The sequence below is a fragment of the Anomalospiza imberbis genome, chromosome 21 (assembly GCF_031753505.1).
Source record: "Anomalospiza imberbis isolate Cuckoo-Finch-1a 21T00152 chromosome 21, ASM3175350v1, whole genome shotgun sequence".
Taxonomy (NCBI): Eukaryota; Metazoa; Chordata; class Aves; order Passeriformes; family Viduidae; genus Anomalospiza; species Anomalospiza imberbis.
This window is the reverse complement of record NC_089701.1, coordinates 5,664,105-5,686,649: the sequence shown is the minus strand read 5'-3', so window position 1 is coordinate 5,686,649 and position 22,545 is coordinate 5,664,105. Positions and strand designations below refer to the sequence as shown.

Sequence of the window (22,545 nt, the reverse complement as noted above, 5' to 3'; positions counted from 1 at the left end):
CAGCAGAGCGATCGTAGCGCTTTCACCTCTTGAGCACATGCGAGTCCATTTATATCACAGCTGAGTGCAATGTTCTTCTGAGGAATTTAAAGTACTACACAATTAACAGTGAAGTAAGAGTGCCTAAAACGAATGGTAAAGAACTCATAGCCATTTTACAGACAGTGAAACTGGAGCAGAAGGAGGTTCAGTGGCATCACCTTCAAAAGCAAACAGTCTCAATGGAACTGAGTCCTCTAGAATTTCAAATCCTGGCTGGAGTGGACCATCATGATACCCCATAGAAGAGACAAGAACATTAAAGCATAAATACTCTTGGGCTGGACTGATGGCCCGTTTGGCCCTGTCATCTCTCTCTGAACAGGACAGGAGTTAATCTGAATTTCCAAAGTTCAGGCTTGGCATCTCCAGCAGCAGCTGGTTCGTGTGGCAGCGTGAGCAGTGGCAGTCGGAGACTGTCTGGATGTAACTGAGCACTTTCCAGCCCACTTCTCCTGCAGGCAGGCTCCTCACTTTGGGTCACTGCATGGGGCAGCTTTTCTTGTGTTGAAAACTGATACTAAATATTTGAACCCAATAGCAGAGTAGTTTTCTTAGGAGGGTCTTAATATTTAAAATTTATCCTCTCTAAATAGATAATCTTCAGTCATCAATAAATTATCTTTAATTGATATGATTAGAACTGCCAAGGCATATTATTCTTTAGGAGAGGAGTAAATATTATGAGTGTGAATTAATATACAGGCTGCATCATCATAAAAATGCTAAGCACAAACTGCAATTTAAAAACTTTAAATTAAACTTGTCAGGGTGGACTTAAGGAGAAAAGTTTGTGGGTTTTTGAGATGGCAAAGAGATAAGAAAACTGGAATTTAGGTATGTGAAACAGACCGAAATAAATCAATTTTTTAGCCAGTGGTATGCAAAGTTACTGCAAATGTAGAACATGTTCCCTGTATCGTGGTGCATGTCTGGGCTTTTTCTTCCCTGAGGATGAGAAAGGAGCAAGCAGCTCCAGACAAGGACTGCTCTAAGTAACTGCACTTCGATCCTTTATTCCCATTTCTCTGACTTGCTGGGGTTTCGATATATATATATAAGGTATTTCAAGAAATCTTATGTTGCTTTTTTTTCCTGGCCTGGCAGAATCAGATATATGGATGTTTTTGTCTTCACATCATCAGAAATAAGACAAAATCGGGAATGAGTGGGGGAGGGCTGTTACTTGCCTGAGGCTACCGAGTCTCTTTTAAGTGGCTGCTTTTACGGGGCTGATCTGTGCTTTTTCCTTCCAGTTTCTGGAGACACAGTGTAGGAAGTTTTCACTTTTACATAATGGAGCAAACCAGAAAACAAGAGAACGCTGAGGTAAAGAGAAAACAAAAAAAAAAAGAGGGGGAAAACATCAGAAAAAAGCTGCACGCTAGCGTGTGATCGCTGTGACCTGAGCAAAAGAAACACTCGGAGCTGCATCTCAGTAAAAATTCCCCACTAGTGGGTGCAGTCGCTGCCCTCGATTTGTGCTAAATGCAACCATTCCGTTCTGTTGAGGCTCCAGACAGGCGAAACAGGAGATTGTACCCGAAAACGGAGAGTCCTAACTGAGCCTTCTCCTTTTCCACCTTCCCCTTCATTCCTTCCACCCCAAACACATGCATGTAAAGGACGAATAAAACAACAAGCACAGATCAATCCGGCCATGAGAGAGTTCTTGGACTTAGTCTGGCAGGGAGTGGCTTGACAGGGGATCGAAGGTATTGCCTTTGGCGTTTGATGACTGTTCAAAGGAACAAAACCTCATACATATTCTCGTTTATTCATAGCAAACCACAGCCAACAAACAAAACTCTTCAACCCACAGCAAGGGTTTGTTTCAAAGAATTGTCACTCCAGAACCTACTTGTTTCTTCAGCTTCTATAACCAGCAAGACCTAATGCTGTTCCCTGATAGTTCCCGTCCTACCTGTGCACTGCTGAACAGCCCGAGGGGACAGATGTGGTCTGCCTGAGGCCTGGGGACTGAACTATTGCCTTCGCATTAACCAAAGGATGTAACCTGGAGTTTGAAGTGGCTTTATGCTGACATTTTGTGCTTGTTAGTTGACTATGGACAATGTCTGATCAGTTACTCCCATGTTTCTTTTTTGTTAGAAATTAATGGTTTTAAAATTCACCAAACCTTAAGGGAAGTGAGGTCCCCACAGCTGTCAGTGTTGAACCCATGTCCATGTACCCCACCAGGTTCTCAGTAGCCTGATGAGGGTTCAGGTCCTCGCGTGGACTCTGTGTTACCTCAAGCTGTATGAATCCCCCAGCTATTTCTTTTCCAGTGCCATCTGTAACAGGCTCATGCACTTTCTCTTAATTTGTGACCTCCTTTCCCTGTCCCCCCTCCAAAATGTCCCTGCAAATGCTGTGCCCTTTTGGCTTTGAAAACCTATTTTTCCTTCTTAGCAGAAAACATCAGCTTGTTTCTGAAGTCCTGTTATACCAAAAGACATGATACATTATCAAAATAATCCATCTCCATTAAAATCATGACCTATTGTGCTTTGCAGAATTAGTTGGGGGTTCCTTATAAATATGCGTGTGATTTCTTGCCCTGTACAGGTATTGTTTATCCCCTATTGATTCCTTCATGATTAATAATAAATAAGACAAAGATTTTAGTCAAATGTAACCAGACAGGAAGGAGCAGGGGGGAAGCTCTGTGGCAGGTGGCAGCAAGTTACCGCCGCAGGGGCACAAAGGCACTGCCGGCAGGGTTGGAGTGGAAGCAGAGCTGGCACGGGGCCGAGTGCCATGGATTGTCCAAAGAGGCATCTGTGAAAGGCTCAGGATCCTGAATCCTGGCTGCCGTGGTGCTCTGAACTCAGTGGCAGCTGGGAGTCTCTGCCTTGGGCAGGGGATTGCTGCTGTCAACAAGGTGACTGGCAGTGTCTCTCTCCTTTTGGTCTCAGCAGCCTCTAGTTCCTGCTGAGTTCATAGCAGCATGTCCAGCATCTCATCTCAGAAATAAGGTACAATCTGCTGTGCCACTCCTCAAAGGTACCTGACCCTTTGCAGTGCTGACAGCATGAAAGAAAGCAGAGATCCCTTAAATTAATCCCATATTCAGTAACCATGCATGACTAAAAATTAGTTATCTGTTCTGTACATCACCTCATCAGCTCATATTGCATCTGTAGTATCTCAATCAGTGGTTGGAATTTTAACTGCTATGTTTAAAGCCAGTGGCTATATTAGAAAGTAATGTGGACAGATATTAATCCTCTAAACAGAACTGTCTCTCCTTGGCAAAAGCGTGGTTTCAAAACAGGACATTCAGAAGTAAGTTGTGACATTCCACTTGGTACCATCAGATTTGTGCGTGTGTCAAGCAAGCAAGCAGAATTTGCATGATAGTTCTGGGTTGCTCTTCAGAAATTTCTGCATTTATTTAATTTCAAGCATGCGACTTTAATTTCTGAGACATTATTTCCATGAACACTGAATGTTCATTAAATACATCTTAGTTTTACTGGGGTATGGATATGTAATTCAAGAGTGGAAACAAAATAATGTTTCTACCATGTTAGCTAATGCAGCAGGAAAGACAGATTTGCAAGGACTTCTTTTACTGATATAAATTTTACCTCCATTTAGCGAGTTTGCATATTGCCAGATTAGCTAGACCAGCAAAAGCACTTACTGTGAAAGCCACTTCTTAAATGGCAAATAAAAATATCTCATTTGATTTTTTTTATCCCAAGTACAACAGAGATTACAAAGAATCCTGGAATGTATTACACAAGCACAGAGAGATAACTTTACAAACTTACGCACTGCAGAAAGATTATCGCCTTCTCAAAAGCACATGGAAGATGAAGGGAGGCAGAGTATCTTGTATAGACAAATTGGTTATGTCAGTACAAGTGTTTTAACTGCTCGCAGAAAATGCCAAGTGATTTGTAATGATCACTTTCTTTTTATCGTCTCCCTTTATCTTGTAGCAGAGTGACAGTCTGGTACTGAGAAATAACAGAATGAACCACCCCTACAGCCTGTTTCTGTAACTTCTTCCTTCAGTATATACGTAGGGTTCCCAACACAAGTACTGATCCCAGTCCAGCTTGGGGAAAAAAAAAAAAGGGAAAACATGACAAAACAGGGTTTAAGCAGCATGAATGTGGCTCTCTCTGGAGAAATATAAAAGACAATTGCACCAATTACATGCTGGTTTTGGAACTCCATGTAGCTTAAGCCTATTGAAATATATATTTGTGAGCGGGAGTGGAGGGGAAGGAAGATGCTCTGGAATGAGGCCTGGAGCTGGAATGCTGTTGTAAAGGCAGCAGTAGGAGGGAGAGCTATAAACTGGTTGCAATCCTCACATTTAAAAAAAGGTCCGGAAACATTTAAATGCCAAATTATGTGACACCTTTCATTCCTGTTTTTTCTTTTGTCCTTAGTTTTCCATTTAATTGACTGAAACTTTTCCTATTTATGCCACCAACTGTGTAAACTGGGCTGACTAAAGGCATTTTTATTTTTCTCTACTCTAGCCTGACAAACTGCTTATGCAACAGCTTACACCTTTAATAACACCAATAAAACTGCATCAGAACTTTAAAAAAACCCCAGATTTTTTAGCATCAAGACCTGAGAGAACTTGCTGCAGTGCTGGCATGTGACAGGAGGCAATTTATAAGGAATTAACTCTGACAGTCACTTTATACTGCTGATTTTCAAAGATCTAGGCACTAAAGATGTGTTAATGAGGGTACTGAGGCTTCATAATTAATTATATTAGCATCTCTTTGTTACTCTCTACAACGGTAGTGGCTGGTTGACATTTCAATAGGAGTCTGGTGGTATTCTTTGTGATTATTATCCAGGAGTACAGTTTTACCTTAGCTCCCAGAGGGAAACGTTGCATGTAAATGCCGCTGTGAATTGCAGGGGCTTTTGGAGCTCAGTAAAAGCCCTCGAAGGAGACCCCGCTGGAAACTGAATGGATGTCAGTAAAATTTCTCCAGTCTGGAATCTCTCTTCAGATATGGACTCTCCTCCCCCTTCCTTTCCCTCCCCCCTTCCTTCCAGTGAGCTGGTCCTTCTCACAAGGCTTAAGAACAGCAACCTCCAGCCCTTGCTGAATGTCGAGTTCCAGACCCCTAAAGGAAGGGATACTGACCTGAACAAAGCAGTGAACAAAGTAAACCTGAAAATAGGGAATATTTTCACAGGTTTGAATTTTCAGTGCAATAAAACCAGAGCTGCCAGAAGGAGTCCCAGAAGTGGTGAGTCAGATAATAGAAGTACGGCTGTGGTGGGAGGGAAATGGTCTCTACTTTGTTTTATACCACCCCACCCCCCCCTTTACAAAGGCAGATGAAATTATTTTACAGTCATACCACTGCAAAAACAAACATGGAGTTTAAAGGTTATTTCCTTTGTGTGTTTCTGAGAGACATTAGTTTTGACTCCAAAGGGGAAAGGAAGATGTTTTGTCAATGACCTCAATTTCTACTCTGAAAGTTTTTACAGTATCACCTGAGGTGGCAGACCTGCTCTTTTGTTTACTGATATATTCCATTTGTTTGTGTTAATTTAAAATAAACGTACAAAACCAAACTGCTGTTTTTTCACACCAGCTGCAGTTAGAACCTTGTCATGGTTGGGCTCAGTTAAGGGCACAGTTTAACAAACACCTCTGCTAAGTGAAACTTGTGCAGTGTGTTCCTCACTCTTTCATTCCTGTCTTCATGGGACTCTCTTACTTGTAACATTGTTCCTGCATCTGCACCAGGGAACCAGATCAGAGTACGAGTCTGAGTTTAAAAAAAAAGGGGTTGTGGGGACTATTTCTAATTGAAATCAGATTCAGATTCAATTTAACACACACAAAAAGAAAATCACTGGCACAATGCAGGAACAATGTAAAGGGGAAGAGGGGAGGAATGTGTGGTGGCGAATGCATAAGTAGGAACTTCTACCAAAAAATAGTTTGTCAAACCATATCCTGAAAGACTTTACATTCTTCCAAGCCAGAGCTGCTCTTTGCTGTGTGTGCAGGTAGAACCTCACGCACAGGGATTACAGTTGCAGGACTCTCAGAGCTATTGTAATACCAAAAAATAATAACTGTTCCTACAGACTGACACAATTAACCAAATTCCACTCACAGATCATAGTTGGCAACTCATGCAGCATTTTATGTAGCTGAAGTTGGAGACCAGTTCTATTCCTGAGTTCCATCTCCGGCTCTAATGAGCAATAACTCTGAATAACTCTGGCATTCAGTTCACCTACCAGTAAAAGAATTACTTTCCTCACAGAGCTTTTTACATTTAACCAGATTTTTTAAAATGAGCTTTGACATTCTCAGATGAAAAGAATAATGTGCACAATGTATTATTATAGCAAAAACTGTATATGACAGATTCCTACATGTTTTCCTGTCTTTTGTTTCACCTTTCCTGTCACCATACTCCTACACGGGACTCAATACACACTGTAAATGTTTGAGGAACACCAACTTCAAACTAATGAATTGTAATTAATGTACTTGTTCTTTGCTGAGCAATGTTGTGTGTGTTTATTTTTATCTGATACTTTTTGGATGGAGATAGAGGTTACTCCCCCTGAGAGTTCAAATATCAATAGTGCTCTGCCTAACAAGGGAAGTTTTTAATGATTCCCACAAAAACCGCTGCCACTTGGTAACAAGACAATGGATGAAATACACTGAGTGTAAAATTTTTGCCTCTAGTGCTATTCCCAAGGGACCAAAACTAGAAGTGATAGTCAACTTTGCCTAGGATTCAGCAAGAGTTTTCCTGCTGTAGGACTGAGGAGATGATAAATAAGAGTTTTAATAATTGGCCACAGTTAAAATCCTGGAAAGCAAACATTTATAAAGTGACTCTGTAGAAATATTGTCTCCCCTTTAATTTCCCTATGAGTGGAGAAGATGGAGAGGATCTTCTGTATATCTCCTTGCAGAAGCACAAGGTACAGTTTTATCTCGTCCTCAACAAGTCTGAAAAGCTTATGCCTCATGTTCAGAATTGTCTACGGTTTTGTTGACTTTCAATTTAATATTTTAAAGAGTATTTTGACTGCCTCTTTGCCTCTAGTATCTGGGAACAAGCACAGGTGTTATGTAACTATACATCTCTTCATTGGTTACAAGCAGGTGCTCTGGTAAGTTAGAGATGTTGGTGTAGAAAAAAATAAAAGTCAGGTTTAGCAACGATGTCTAATGGATATTTCATTTAAAAAAACCCCAAACTAATACAAATAGGATCACTGTACTTATTCAGTGACGTATTGTTAGTCACTGCCTGTTGTCTGTGTTACTGAACCGCTGTCCTGCTTCAAGGCAATTATCAGCCCTGAAATATTTTCATCCAAAGGTTTCAACTGCAACAACTGCGAGGACATGTGGAAGATTCTTCTGTCATTATCTCACCCTTCAGTTCTAACATGAATGCTTGACTGGGAAGGTCTGTGACGGGTGGAGATGAATAAACAGTTGGAGCTGGTATTTGACTGGTTAATGTGTGTGCCAAACTGTGTGTGTAGTGCCGGGGAGGCTCAGCAGTTCCTGGGGGCTGTCAGACTGATCACACACAGCAAACCAGCCCTGTGTCTCTGCCTGTGGCTCCCAGCAAGCCCTCATGTGCCAGTCAGGCTTTGCTATCAAGTACAAGCTTGAAATGTGCCTTCAACTCACAGGTGTACTCAGTGACTTGAAAGCTTTCATATACTCTGAAAACTTGTCTTGCACTCCAAGGAGGAATCTTTGTTCTTAATACACAGCCCAAGCCTGCAAGTTCTCTGTGGAGAACCGGGCTCCCAGCATAGGTGTACAGTTCTTAAGCAATGGTTTGCATTTCAGCGATGGTAAAATGATCCTTGTTTTGTATTTCTCTACAATAATTCCCAGTTCTTTGGGACAGAAGGCTGTGAAACCATGAGTTGCTATTAATTACATTGACTTACTTGCATAATGGTATATATGACCATTTTGCCTTGCAGAAATACTTCGGGGGAGATGTACTCTTCCTTTTTTCACACATCACTGCATTATATTATATTGGAGAAAATTTTAGCACATTTTCTGATTTCATTTGCCAAATTGGGGGCTCAAGTTTTAAGATTTACAGCTGATTTGACAGTCCAGAAAGTAAGCATGATTATCAATTCTGTCTCTCAATTGTAGTAACATATCTAGCCAAGGAAAGAAACACTGGAGATCTGAACTTTAGGGAGCAAATATGAAATTTCCTTTACAAAGAAAGGAAATTGAGTCTGTATAGTCAATTCTTGAGAAAAATGTGCAGTTATAACTGTACATTTAAACCCTCAACAGTTATTCAGGGACTAAAACTGCCTTAGAGGTTAGCTACAGGTCATGAAAACATTAGAAAGATTTGAAGGGAGGTAACTGAATATTTATCAATAAGCCCTCTATATTTTTGGGGGTTCTTTTGTTACTGTTTTGGGGATATTAAACTCATATTCTTTTAATATTTACATGTATTTATATTATTTTAAATATTTATATATAATCAATATACCCTTTTTTTTTGATAATAGCTAGTTTTAGGCTGGTAAAAACAGATCTTCGAAATGTTTTTTAACAGTACAGCAGTTAATATTAATGATTACTTGGTTTTAAATACATCAGAGTATCACCATAACCATGTACTTCAGGAATACCTGGTAATTTATAGACTAAACAAGGAGTTCTAGTAGGGAACTGACAGGTGTCGCTTGTTCCTGCTTGGAATTAGCTTTCAAATTTGCCGCCTGTATTTCAAATTATAGATCTTCAAAGACTAATCTAGAGAAAGACAATATAGTAAATTAAAGGTGAGAAAAGAGCACATATAACTTCATCGTCAAGAGACCCAAACGAAACAGAAGGAAGAAAACCAAGCTGCACACATGCATTTACCTCATCTGAATTGGAAGATATCCATATTTATCAATCTTGGGAGATGCAGACAGAATAAGGAAAGAGTCATCTTGCTGTGATGGGCTTCAGGAAGGCCTTGAGACATCTCCCCCTTGGGGAGGATTTCATAATCTTGCATTTATAAAGCTGTGATGTTTTGCTTACCTTTTGTGCCCAGCGGTTACAATTGCTGTATGTGAAACCAGAGAAGTAAGGGATGGCAGCTCCTCTCTCCTGCTCTTTGCACGGGGAAGCACAACACAAACCCCGCACATGCCGCAGCCCTTGTGGGTGGCAGTGGAAGCCAGCACATCGCTGGTGGGAAGTGACACCTGGGAATACAAAAGAAAAAACAATGGGGATTTAGAAGCAACAGGTGGGAGCAGGATTCAGAAAAGTATAGTCAGGACTTCTGAGGAGGCAGGAGCTAATCCAGGCCTCATGGAGTAAGTCCAATAGAAGAACAACTTGAAGAGGCAAAACAAGAAACGAGCAGGAAGACTATGCTAATGTTGTATGACCGGGGAAGCAAACACAGACAGCAAATTCCTACTTCAAAACTGTACTTGTTTCTTAACCCGAACTGTATCCAAACACTCATCACTCATCTGTGAATGATATGCTGCTGCTTTTGATAGAAAAGAGTGACTCGGCTACGCCTTTAAAAGCAAACGCGGGCGAGTTGTAGCTGTGGAGCTGCGCTGAGCTCTTCCATGACAGGTGGACAGGAAAGGGACAAAAAGGGTTATTTAAAGTCTGCCTGCTCTCGGTGCAGTGGCAGGTGTGCTGGCAGGCGGCTCTGTGACCTTCTGGAGTGGAGCTCCCAGTGACTGAGCTGGATGTGACAGGCAGGGCCCTGTGCTCTCAACACAGAATGTCCCCGGTTATTGATACGGGTTTGTTTGGTCTCAGGAGGCTCGGGGGCACCTCATTGCTCTCCACAACCACCTGAAAGGAGGGGTGGTCTCTTCTGCCGTTCCTGCAGTGAGAGGCCTTAAGCTGAGATGGGAGATTCTGAGAAGATATTTGGGAGAGATTTTTCCCTGCTAGGGTGGCCATGCTTTGGAACAGGCGGAGTCACCATCCCTGGAGGTGTTCAGGAGGTGTCAGTCTCTGGTTCTGGGTGATGTGCTTTAACGGTTTGGGCCATACTAGGCGGTCATACTGGGTGAACACTGGACATGATGTTCTTAAAGGTCTGTTCCAACCTTGGTGATTCCACGGTTGCTTTGTGCCATGTCCCAGGTAAGGCAGGCAGCGCAGGGAGACGTGGGTGCACATTCCCAGAGCGTGGCAGGCTGGAAGTGCGACCTCACCCCCGGCAGGGAAGCGCTGAGCCTAGAACCTCGCAGCGGGACCACAGCCTTCTGAGCACTGTCTGGAGGTCGGAGGTCCCGAGATCCACGGACGGGCCCCATCCCGGCCACACCAAGGGCTCGGTGCCTCCGCGGGCCGTGAGGGGACGGGCCGGGACTCCCGGGGCCTCGCGCGCGCCGCCATAGCGAGGGCGCGCGGGCACGTGCAGCGCGCGCATGCGCGGCCCCTTCCCCTACACACCCCGCGCGCGCCCCCGCCCTCCCGCGCGCGCCGTCCTCTGTGTCCCCGCGCCGCGGCCACGCCCCCCCCCCGGCGCTTCCCGACCAATGAGCGCCCGGCTTGGGGCGGCCGGGGGGCGCGGCCTCTGCACGGCTGCGCAGGCGGGACCTCCCCGGCGTGTGCGTGTGTGCGGGGCGCAGCGCGCCTGCGCATCGCACCGCCCGCGGCACTGCGCGCCCGGGGCGGGGGGCTCGGTGCGCACGCGCGCTGCGGCCGCCGTGGCCCGGCCGGGCGGGAGGGGGGGCCGCGCATGCGCGCCGCGTGCCCGCCCCTCGCCAGCAGCAGAGGAGGAGGTGGCGGCGGCGGCGGCTCTGGGCGAGGGAGCGCGAGGGGAGTGAGAGGCGCCGTTGCCGCCCCGGTATCCGGCAGGACCGCGCGGAGGAGGCGGGAGCGCCCCGGCGGCGGAGGGACCTGAGTGGCGGCAGCAGCAGCAGCAGCAGGAGGAGTCAGTGCCCGGCCCCCCCCCCCCCGCGCAGCCCCGTTGCAGCCCCCCCCTCCCTCCCGCCCTCCGCGCTCCGCAGCCACCAACATGTCGGCGCCGGCGGCCAAAGTCAGTAAGAAGGAGCTGAACTCCAACCACGATGGGGCCGACGAGACCTCAGGTGAGGCCGCGCCGGGGGCGGGACGGGAATGGCGGCAGCCGGCGCGGCCTCCGCCTCGCGCCGACCGCCATTTTCCCCCGCCGCACGGGCCGCGGCCGCGCCGGGGGCGGGCGGAGCGCGGGCCCGGCCGGGCGGATGTGCAGGCCCGGCGGCGGCGGGAGGAGGCCATGTTAGCGCCCTTTTGTCTGCGCTGCCGGCCCGGCTTCCCTCCCCGCGGGGCCGGGCGGGGGGCGCTGCGGCTCGGCGGAGCAGCGGGACCCCCCCGCCGCCCCTCCCGGAGCAGCATCCGCGTAAGCTCATTGTGCTCCGCCGCCGCCGCCATGATGCGCCGCCGCCTCCCGCGCCGGCCGCGGCCGCGTGGTGCTGCCGGGGCCGCGCGGGGACGGAGCGGCGGAGACACGCGGTGCTGGGGCCGCCCGCGCCGGCCCCACGTGCGATCTCGGCTTTTAAAGGTCGGGCTTGTCCCCGGCCGCAGCGCCTTCCCCACGTGCGTGCCCCGCGCCGGGAGAGGCAGAGCTGTCCCCCAGCGCGGGCCGGGCCGTGCGGGAGCGCACCGGGCGCTGCTGCTCCGCTCCAGCCGCTCCCCGCTGCCGCTCATTCATCTCCCGCGCGGTGGGTAAACAGCGCTCCGTAAGCCAGGCCTCGGCCAAACTCGGTCCGGGGGAAGTGCCCGTTAGAAAATACCTGCCCGAGGGCGGCTTTCGCGTCTCTTTCGTTTGTAACTGCCTTTCTGAACGTTCTTTTCGGTGTTTGGAAGGTGGCGTGTGCCCAGATAGGCTATTTCTATTGATATTCCAGCGCTCTGTAAATCACGTTTTTTCAAATGTGTTGGTCGTAGCAAATGTGGCTTACAACTTTTTAATTAAAATATTATTGGCTTATAATTTAAGTTGGCTTGTAAAACATTGTGGCGGGATGTGAGCTGTGGTTTCTAAGGGTGAATTCACTTTAAGGACTGTTTTATCAAACTTTGCTGCACTTCATCTGCAACACACCCTGTAAAGCTGATGCTTTGAGGCCTTGTAACTCTTGTGACATTTAATAGAAATACCTGAGAACTTCTACTATAGATCACTAGAGAATTTCTCGAAGAGAAACCCCAGGTGATTTGTCAGGCTTGTGAATGAAGGGATATTGACACGTTTTCATCTGTTTTTCAGAAAAAGAGCAACAGGAAGCAATTGAACACATTGATGAAGTACAGAATGAAATAGACAGGTAAACATTATCTAACTTTTAAAATGTAGCAGAAATAGAAATTTAGCTGACCAAAGTGAAAGTGTTTAGTAAACCGAGCACTCAGTAGTACTCACTGTCTTTGAACTCGCCAAGATATACCTGTGTTCTGACTTGATTAGAGACATTAAAATAACAAAGAAGTGTCCTGGTTTCTTGCTTAATTGTGTATAATTAAAGAGGTAGAACTTGAGTTTAAATTTTTTAATTAATTGTGGTATTTTTGATAATAGAAATGTATTTCACACTGGCTTCTCAAGTTAATGTGTAAGCTGTTTGGTTAAAGTATTTCCCTGTTAGCAAGCAGAACCAAACACTTAGTTGAAAAGTCAGCTTTTATTATACATTTTTATTATAATATTCATGTGCTTGTGCAATAAGAAACAGAAAGTGTCTCTGGGATGTTAATTTTGTATGCCAGAGCTCTTGGGGCTGTGGGTTCTGTCAGTCCCTTCCTGCATGTTCTCTCTATGCCAGTGTCCTGCGAGGGCTGCAGGTGGCTGTTGGGGCTGTGAATGTGTGAAGCTGTTGCAGTATGAGGGCTTTGCCTTTTGGCAACAACAGTTCAGTTTTAAGTCTTCAGATTTTACTTGCACAGGGTGCAGAATGTCTTTGCTGTAGCTTCCTTGCCTGCCTCAAAGTTATAGGGGGCAGGTGATAGGGTTGTGTTAGCCTTCTGCAGGTTTTATGCAGGCAGAATGTTCAAGAGGTAAAACACTGCTTTGTGTTTAGCAGGTTCCATTCAGACCAGTGAGATTGCTTCTGTAAGAGTGTTTAACAGTTGTTGCAGCTCTGAGCTTCTGGGGTTTTTGGGACACTTCATCTGCAGAATGTGGCAGACTGGTCTATCAAACCTTATCAACTCTTACTTAACTGCTCTGATGTGTCTTTAAATCCCAGTTCTCTCCATGTGGTTAACATGCCTCTTTCTATTACAGACTGAATGAACAAGCCAGTGAGGAAATTTTGAAAGTAGAACAGAAATACAACAAACTCCGCCAACCATTCTTCCAGAAGAGGTCAGAATTGATCGCCAAAATCCCGAATTTCTGGGTAACAACATTTGTCAACCACCCACAAGGTACATTCTTAACAGCCCTCTTTTTTCCCCCCTGTAAATTCAATGTTTGCTTGCTTGTTATGTGAGTGTCTTAAAGCTCTGAGGGTCTTGTGGAGTTGTTACTAGGCATACAACACTTCCTTTCTGTCTTAGATTTCATTTTTTAAGCTTCTTCTTTCTTCATCTTGTTGGCCAAAGGAACATCTTGTTTACTAAAATATTTCAATCCTAAAATTTCTTTCTGCATTTTAAAGTGCAAGTTTTCCACTGTATACCGTTCATTGGGAACTTAAAGCAAAAAAAAAAAAAAAAACAAAATTGTTCTAAATTGTTTGGGTGTTTTTTACTTGGATGTGAGCTCCTTGGGCCTCCTGATAGTAAACTTTCTACAAAACAAGTTCGTAGGCTGCTTTAGATTGGGCAAACTACATGCATGAAAATCTGTTTCAGAGGGAAGGGTGGGTATGCGTGGGTAGGCTGTTGGCTGGTAACTTGAAAAGAAAGAGCCATGAGAAGTTGGCTTGGACAGATGTGTTGCTTTTTAGATCTTCCTGGCTATCAGTTTCCTGTGTTTTTCCTGCCTGTTTCATGGCTTTGTTAATGTGGGATTCCTCCTTCTCTCTCAGTATCTGCACTGCTGGGAGAAGAAGACGAGGAAGCACTGCATTACTTGACCAGAGTTGAGGTGACAGAATTTGAAGACATCAAATCAGGTTACAGAATAGATTTTGTAAGTACTTTAAATGGTTCACTTACTTGTGATTTTGCTGTTGTTTTTTAATGTAATTGCATGTTGGGTTCTAGTTTATGACTTAAATCTCTGCAGTTACCTATTTAGTGCCAGGTTTGACTTGTGTGTTTCCATTCTGTGGGTTCTAACTCTTTGCTTTCCATTCTGCAGTATTTTGATGAGAATCCCTACTTTGAAAATAAAGTTCTCTCCAAAGAGTTTCACCTCAATGAAAGTGGAGACCCATCTTCAAAATCGACTGAGATCAAATGGAAATCTGGAAAGGTATGTATTGCATCTGGGAGAGCACAAGTGAAAACATTACCAAGTGCGTTAGCTTGTCTCTTCCTTGGCCAGGATCTAGACTGCGTTGTGTTGTTTACTTAAAATAACTATTAAATGAAGAATTCCAAGGACAAGAGGTTTAGGGGGATCAGATAGCAGTGTGTGATCTTGTTTTATATTTCCCTCTATTTCTTTGACTTCATTTCCAGATGCCACATCTTTTGTAGAATTTGTAGCCGTAATAATATGGGCATACCTGTCACCCAGGCAGTGTTCAAGAATCATTAATTTACTGCAGTTTATTTCTGTAGAAGTTCTTCAGTGTTATCCTGAAGACTTTGAACTGGGTTTTTAAAAGTAGAGCTGAGACTTGCAGTTAAATTGCTACTTGTTTTGTCACTCTCAGACCAAGGAGAAAATGTAATGTTTTTTGTATTGAGAACTAGAACGTTTCCTCTTTTACCAGAAATTGCATTCCTTTACAGGCCAGTCATGTGATCTTTACAATACACCACAAAATCAGTGGGAATTCTGCTTTGTTCTTTTTTAAAGAGTCTAAACCTATAAACATTGTCATTCTGTCAGGAGAAAAAACCACTGGAAGTGTGGTATAACCATATGGTCAAAGAAATAAATTATTTCATTTCAGACTTAACAAAAAGATTGTTGCAAACGTACTACACTTCTTTTCTAGGATAAGGTGATAGATACAGACCTTACATGTATTCCTGTGGCCATGTGTTTCAGCAGTTTGTGTGGGGTTTTTTTTTGCACTTACTACAGAGAGTGGCCTGAAGACTTCAGAGTGGGAATCTTAGCCAAAAAGGCCTAGGCAGGTCTTTATATCCAAATGATAAAAGAGCTTCGAGGTGTGGAGACTTTCTTAAATTGGGTGTATGTAGTAGTTGCTGCAATTACAACTACTCTGAGTGGCATTTAGTTATTGTGAGACCTTGTAAATTCAGCGTGTCATTAAACAGTTGTCATACTTGTGTTTCCCTGAGATAGGGAAACATAAATCAGATGTGAGATTATGTGAATTTTCAGTGTTCCAGTGGAGGCCGTTGGAAGAGCCAAATGCTTTACTGTTCTCTCCCGTTCATGAGTATCTTCTGTCAGTTGTTTGGGCTTGAGATGTGTTTTACAGACTTGCCCTTGAAGAGGGGCGGGGAAAGTGACTTCTTAGGGTTGTTTAGACAAGTACATTTTTAAATGGTACTTACAGGAAAAAAACACCATAGAAAGGTGACTTTAGGGAACTTCTTAACTTTCTTTTCAGGACCTGACAAAACGTTCAAGCCAGACACAGAATAAAGCCAGTAGGAAGAGGCAGCATGAAGAGCCAGAAAGCTTTTTCACCTGGTTCACTGACCACTCTGATGCAGGGGCTGATGAACTAGGAGAAGTCATCAAGGATGACATCTGGCCAAATCCCCTACAGTACTACTTGGTAGGTACAGTCCTGAGCAGGGCATCTGCACCCACAACAGCTCTGTGAAAGAGCGGATTTGATCACTGTAGTTGATGTTGCAAACGTGTCTTTAAGGTTCCTGATATGGATGATGAAGAAGGGGAGGGAGAGGAGGACGACGATGATGATGAAGAGGAAGAAGGATTAGAGGATATTGATGAAGAAGGAGATGAAGATGAGGGGGAGGAAGATGAAGATGATGATGAGGGAGAGGAAGGAGAGGTGAGTCATCATGCCCTTCATGCCATTTGTGTGGTGTTTGAGAAAGATCTTGTAAGAATACCAAGGCATTGTGGCAGAGGTGAACGGGTTCTTTGCTGCACCCCAAGGTGTGAGAACTGTGACTGCATTAACTTGAGTGGTTTCAGGTAGTAATAAGTATGTTTGTGTATAAAGAAACATTTTTACTGAAAAATTATTTTCAGTAAATTTGTAAGGGAAGTGCTCTAGGAGAACTAGGATATTAATGTGACAAAATTCTTACTTCATTACTGAGTATTCCAGCAATGCTTTACATATAAATGGCTTTTGTTGATACATCCAGTCATCCTTCCCACTTGTTGGTTTATTTCTGCTTATGGCCAGCCTAGCTAACACTTTCTCATGGGTTCAGGAATTAGAAATTTGCTTTGGTAGTAAGTGGGATTTCAGGTTCATCATCCAGGGTGTTGGGAAGTTAGTTTAGAATGTCTTTGTTTCTTGGAACTGGGAGTGGTGTGTCTGACTTCCAGCAGCACAAACCACATGCAGTGAGAGGAGGGCTCTGTTTCATAACCTAGAATTTGGCATGTGAAAGGTGAAGCATTTTGTTCTTCAGAGTTTTAAATGAGGGGGAAATGACCCCTTCATTTTCCACATGTTAAACTCATGTCAGTGCTTGTAGGTATTCCAAGTCACAGTTTCTCAAACCTCTGATGTGTTTTCCTTGGGACACCCAGGTAGTGAGTGATTTCTGTGTAGGAGCTGGGCACCCTGGGCAAATGTTACCATCCTTTAGTGAGGGAAGAGATGATCATACAGCACCATGAGTAGCTCTGTAAAAAGTTCTGGTCACTGCATTTGCTATCTCAAGTTTAGTGATTAGAGTTATTTAATTCTTGCTTATCTTTCAACAGGAGGATGAAGGAGAAGATGACTAATTGAACACTGATGGATTCCAAACCCCCTTTTTACCTTTTTAATTTTTCTCCAGTCCCTGGGAGCAAGTTGCTGTCTTTTTTTTCTTGTGCTCAGTCGCCTTGTTCTCTTGAGGTCTCTTTTTCTCTCCTCTACACCATGGTTCACAATTTCTTTTGGGGAAATATCTTGAGCAGAATACAGTGGAAAATAATCTACCAGTTTCTGTTTCAAGTTCATTTTTATCCCTTTCTGTCTCAAAACAAAAACTGTTTATGAATTCAACACACCATGTTCTGTGGGAAAAAAGAAAACCTTCTGCTCCCTTCACTCTGCTGGAAGCTGAAGAGTGCTAGGCCCCTGTGTAGTAGTGCATAGAATCTAGCTTTTTTCCTTCTTTCTCTGTATATTGGGCTCAGAGATTACACTGTGTCTCTATGTGAATATGGACAGTTAGCATTTACCAACATGTATCTGTCTACTTTCTCTTGTTTAAAAAAAAAGAAAAAAAAACAACAAAAAAAAAATAAAAATAAAAATGGGGTTATAGAAGGTCAGCCGGGGTGGGTTTCAGAAGTTTGGGTGGGTTAAGTGGGCATTTTGACAACATGGCTTCTTCTCCTTTGGCATGTTTAATTGTGATGTTTAACAAACATCCTTGCAGTTTAAGATGACACTTTTAAAATAAAATCTTCTCCTAATGATGACTTTGAGCCCTGCCACTTGATGGAGAATCAGCAGAACCTGTAGGATCTTATTTGGAATTGACATTCTCTATTGTAATTTTGTTCTTGTTTATTTTTAATTTTTTTTGTTTTGGTTTTTTTTTGGTGTTTTTTTCCTTTTTTTCTTTTTGGTTTTTTTTTTTTTTGTTTCACTGGAAAGGAAAGAAAGATGCTCAGTTTTAAACGTTAAAGTGTACAAGTTGCTTTGTTACAATAAAACTAAATGTGTACACAAAGGGACTGGTTGGTCTTCACTGAAAGAAACAGCTTTTATATCCTATTTAGAACTTGCTGTAGTTTCTTGGCATTTTTGGGGGCATTTTGTCAGTATTTCTGTAGTGCAGTGCAGCCTTGTGGTTGTGTGGACTGAACCAGTTCATGTAGTTCCCACTGTTTCAGTACCTGTAAACTGTTTCCTGTGGTAGTTCCTACTGCACGCTGACTCTTGAGTTCCCTGTAGGGTCGTGTGCTGTGTGTGAAGATACAGGTATATATCCATGTTTTGCAGAAAGGAAAGTCACTTGATTTGTAGAATTTTTAGTAATTTGCAGTACTGTATCTCCAGTACATCAGTTTGCATGAAAATACCATGCAAGCTCAGAATAAAAAGACTTAAGGGGTGGTTTTAAAATATTTGGGTGGTTTTGTAAGTCTTTTCAGTTGAAAACAAATCTTAATTGCAAGCTTAATTTGGGGGCTATTTCAAAGAGCAAGATTCTTAGTAAAGTTAATGTATAAAAAGTTGCTACTTCACTGGTTTTTTTTTCCTTGGTAGCAGCATGTATATGTGCTTTAGATACACTGTACTCTCATTTTAAGAGACTGCATTTGAGAAACTTGTAACAATTTCACATAAGAAGGTGTTGGAACTGGTATTCCACAAAATGTAATGGAAGTTGTTTTAACATGCTTTGCTTTTGAAATATTTAAGAAAAAATGTTCTATCAGCTCATCTGAAATTCAAACAGCTCTTTGGATGTGTAGAAAAGACTGTCTTCTGGGAAGACTTATTATATTCTCTGATTCCTTTTCCTCGCAGAATTTGCTGTAGTCAAATTCAGCTTTTTTTGATGCTTAAGAATATACTTGGCAGAACAAGATCAATGTCTGGTTGAGACGTGCACAAATAACATGTGTGAGGGAAAACATTCTGTAAGTGTGTGGTCCAGCTTGGATTCAATCCAGTTATCAGAGACAATGCAACGTCCAGTCTCATGTGATCAATGCAAAAATAAGACAACCATGTACTTTATTCCATCTCAACAAAAGCTTCTGCCCTCATCCTGCTTTGCAGAGCCAAGTACAACGTTGATCAGTAATGGTTTCTTACCATCTAGAGAGAGAAGGAACAAAACCCATGAAGTCCTATAAATTTTAGTGGTTTTTAATTTGATTCCTTTTTGTTGTAAGATTGAAAATAGCTTCCTGTTGTGGTAGAGGGTCGATGTGCTGTTTCTTGCCATGATGCCTCATTACTTAATTTTTATGTAGTCCTAATTGTAGTTCCTCAAGGAAAATAACTTTTTGCTAGTCTTTAATGCTTTAGGAAAAATATTGTACCATTGTTTTTCCATCCCTGTTGGTTACTAGCAGAAAACTTATAAAAACTGTTTTGAAAGTAATCAAAAGCTTCAGGCTCTGTAAAGTCAAATACCAGGAACAAGAAATGAGAAGTCTGGATAATTAAATGCTACTTGAGAGATTTTTCTTGTGCATTCTTAAGGATTTTACAGGGTGCCAAAATACTCTTGCTACTGTACTGATAATACTGAATTTGCTGTGAAACTTGAGGGTTTACTCCTGGCAATGGCTAAAGAGTAAACTGACATGGTAAAAGAATAAACCATACTAGTTAAGTGTTATTTTAATTTTTTTCCCTAGCATGGATATGATTAGGGATTAACACATTGCAATGCTCAAGAAATACTACAGCTGGCCATCATGTGCTCTGACTGTTCACTTAATGTCTAATTTGGCTGAATATATGTAATGGGTGTCCATTTTTTACTGGATTTATTTTATATGTGTATAAAGAGCTTTTAAAAAGACATCTACCTTGGATAATAATGGGAAATTCTTATTAAATATCATTAATTCCCCACTGCTTGAGCTCCTCACATACAGTTAATCCCACCATGTGAAATTTATCACAGGTGGTAAATGACTTCAGGTTTTTTGGCTTGAATTTCCAGGATTAGAACATAAAGTTGGCAGCAATTTAATAAAGGTGAAGCTGCTGTGCTGGGGCTATATGGCCTGTCTCAAAGGTTATTTTAAAGTTTAAAGTTTAATTGCTATAAAATGGAATCTTTTGTCTGTAATTTCTCGTGCCAAAGGAAACAAATACAGCTAAGTGTGTAAATACAGTCAGGAAGGTTTGGAGTTTTTAAAGAGATTATCTGTGTACTTATTCATACTTGTCAACATAATTTCTGTCCCTGTAAACAAGCATTATCTGAATCGATTTCTCAGTCATTTATGATATTCATTTGAATCTGTAAGCTCTTTGTACCACACTAAACCAGGTGCATAAGGATAGTTCTTTGTTTATTGGATACTGTTCCTGAATTTTGAAGCCATGTTGTTTTTTGGTTTGGTTTGGTTTTTTTTGTTTTTTAAAGAGAATGAAATCAATGAAAATAATTTCTCTGCTGTACCTTCAAGCTATCCTTCTGTTTGAAGGAATTAAAATACATTTAACTGTTACTTGATGCTACCATTTCTAAGAGTCTTTTTCAAAAGAATCATTTTTTTAGTCCCAAACTCGGCACAGTCTTTCACGGGTGATGTGGACAGTGCTTGCTTTTCCTTTATGGAGAAGAGTGAGGGGAGGTCGCAAGTGACTGGTACACGCCACTTGCTTCCTGTGAGAAACAGATTTATGCTTAATCTCCTTCCTCCCCCTCCTGGATTAAAATTTGAAACTTCTAAGAGTTTTTCTCGATCATCACCTTTTCCGCGTGCTCTCTCGGGTATAACGGAGGCCAGGGGCTGCCGGTTGAAGGTCGGGCCGCACCTTTAGCCCCCGCCCTGCTCCGGGAACCCGCAAGGAGTCCGCACAGCTCCCGGGCCGGTGCCACTGCCCCTTGCCGGCTCCGGGGCAGGACCTGCGCCGGGATCATCCCCGGCCCCAGGGGATGGTGCCCTGCGGGATCCTGGAAGGGCTGGAGGGGCACGTCGTGCTCCCAGTTGTGACACTTACCTTCCCGCGGGCCAGGGGGCTGCCGAATGGGCAGGGACTGCTGATCCCACGTACTGGCCCACTCTCTCCGCAGGATTTGCGGGACACAGCTGAACCATGCCCGGGGAATGGGGCTGGGATGCTGCGTAGCCAGGGACACGGCCTCTGGGATCAGCCGGGAGCTGAGAGCCAGCCCTTTCCCTCCAGCTCCCCAGCATCCCTGAACTACCCTCCGCCCCTCCTCAGCCTCCCCTGGAGGGTCTGAGGCCTGAAGGAAAGAGGGGGAAGCTGCTGTAGGAACCCCGAGTGCGTGGTGAGCAAAGGACCCCTGGAGGCACCGTCCCAGCCCAGAGCCCCCCAAGCACGTCCCCAGTGACAGCCAAACACAGCCTTGATCTGCTGGAGGTGTGGAAGCATCCCTGCTCCTCTAGAACTCGGTCTACGCTTGCTAGTTTGATTTCCCCTTTCCAGTATTTCCACTGAACAGTCAAATTAAAATAATTGCTTAAACACTAAACAGAGCCTGGACCATGTTCTAAATAGCATCAGGTTTCTGAAGGGTTTATATTAATCAAATGCACTTGCTTTATTAACAACAAGGGCATATTCAAAGGTTTTGTATTAGTTTAAGGCTTTATTAATTCAAGTCAGTTAAGCTAGGTTCAAATTTTTAATTTTATGATGAGTTCCTTTTATTAATTGCTCAGTTGCAAATCACTTACAAAATGTTTAGGCTAGAAAAACTTTTCTAATGAAGCAAAAGGAACACACTTCTGTTTTTTAGTATATTTCTAAAGTTGTATGTGGGAATACTATCACCTCCACATGCCTTCTGATTCACAGTTGTGCGCTGCTCCATGATTGAAAAGCATTTTAGTAGGATAGTAACAAGTAATACTGCTGAGGAACGTCTTTAAACACCTGAAAACAACAAGTGTATTTTTATTTTGTTTAAAGCACTGGGCCTGTGACACACTGTCGGTTCCGTGTGATGCTGTGGCACTGCTGCAGCACGGTGTTTTTTCACTACGGTAGCCAGGGGATTGCTGCCAGCCTCGCCAATGTGGGACGTTTTTGCACTCAAATATTCAGCAGAAACTGCGTGTGAAGGGGCAGTTCTGCAGGGGAAACCTTCCCCAGAGCCCAGCATCGCCCCGTTCCAGGATGGGATGCAGGGATCCCGTCGCAAGGAGAGCTGCACTTCGCTGGTTCCCCTTCGAACAAGCGCCGCTCACGAGCCCGTGTGGAGAACTGAAACTGGGAACCACCCGGTGGCCCCAGCACAAAGGGCCGGGCTGGGGCCACCCGCGGGGCTGTCTGCTCAGGGCTTCCAGAGGGACGGAGCGGGGATCCGCCACTGTGCCTCCCGTCCCCTCCCGTCGGCACGGACCCGCAGCCTCCGCAGTGCCACCGCGGGCACTGACCCCGCCAGCCTCTCTCCAGCCTCCCCTTCCCCGGCGGGCGATGTCCGGTACCTCCGCGTCCGCGGCGTCCTCCTTCCTCCCCGCCGCCTCACGGGACCTCGACCGCGCGTTTCCCCTCGGGGCGGGGGCACCTCCTCAGCCGGGGGCCGGAGCGGCGGCTGCCCCGGGGCCGTGT

General features: G+C 44.1%; 1 protein-coding gene and 2 long non-coding RNA genes across 3 annotated transcripts; 1 reads left to right on the top strand and 2 right to left on the bottom strand.

The window, feature by feature from the left end:
- Positions 1-2,118: 2,118 nt before the first annotated feature.
- On the bottom strand, positions 2,119-10,263 carry LOC137486239 (uncharacterized). The gene is made up of 2 exons (XR_011005627.1): positions 9,110-10,263; positions 2,119-7,947 (listed from the first exon to the last, which is right to left on the bottom strand). It is a non-coding gene; the product is annotated as an uncharacterized lncRNA (long non-coding RNA).
- Positions 10,264-10,792: 529 nt separating this feature from the next.
- SET (SET nuclear proto-oncogene) lies at positions 10,793-20,476 on the top strand. The gene is made up of 8 exons (XM_068211336.1): positions 10,793-11,142; positions 12,303-12,360; positions 13,317-13,459; positions 14,065-14,168; positions 14,340-14,453; positions 15,733-15,903; positions 16,000-16,146; positions 17,040-20,476. The coding sequence occupies exons 1-8, from the start codon at positions 11,070-11,072 to the stop codon at positions 17,061-17,063; spliced, it is 834 nt and encodes a 277-aa protein (XP_068067437.1). The 5' UTR covers positions 10,793-11,069; the 3' UTR covers positions 17,064-20,476.
- On the bottom strand, positions 17,137-22,501 carry LOC137486226 (uncharacterized). Its single transcript, XR_011005619.1, has 2 exons — positions 20,717-22,501; positions 17,137-20,629 (listed from the first exon to the last, which is right to left on the bottom strand). It is a non-coding gene; the product is annotated as an uncharacterized lncRNA (long non-coding RNA).
- Positions 22,502-22,545: the final 44 nt, after the last annotated feature.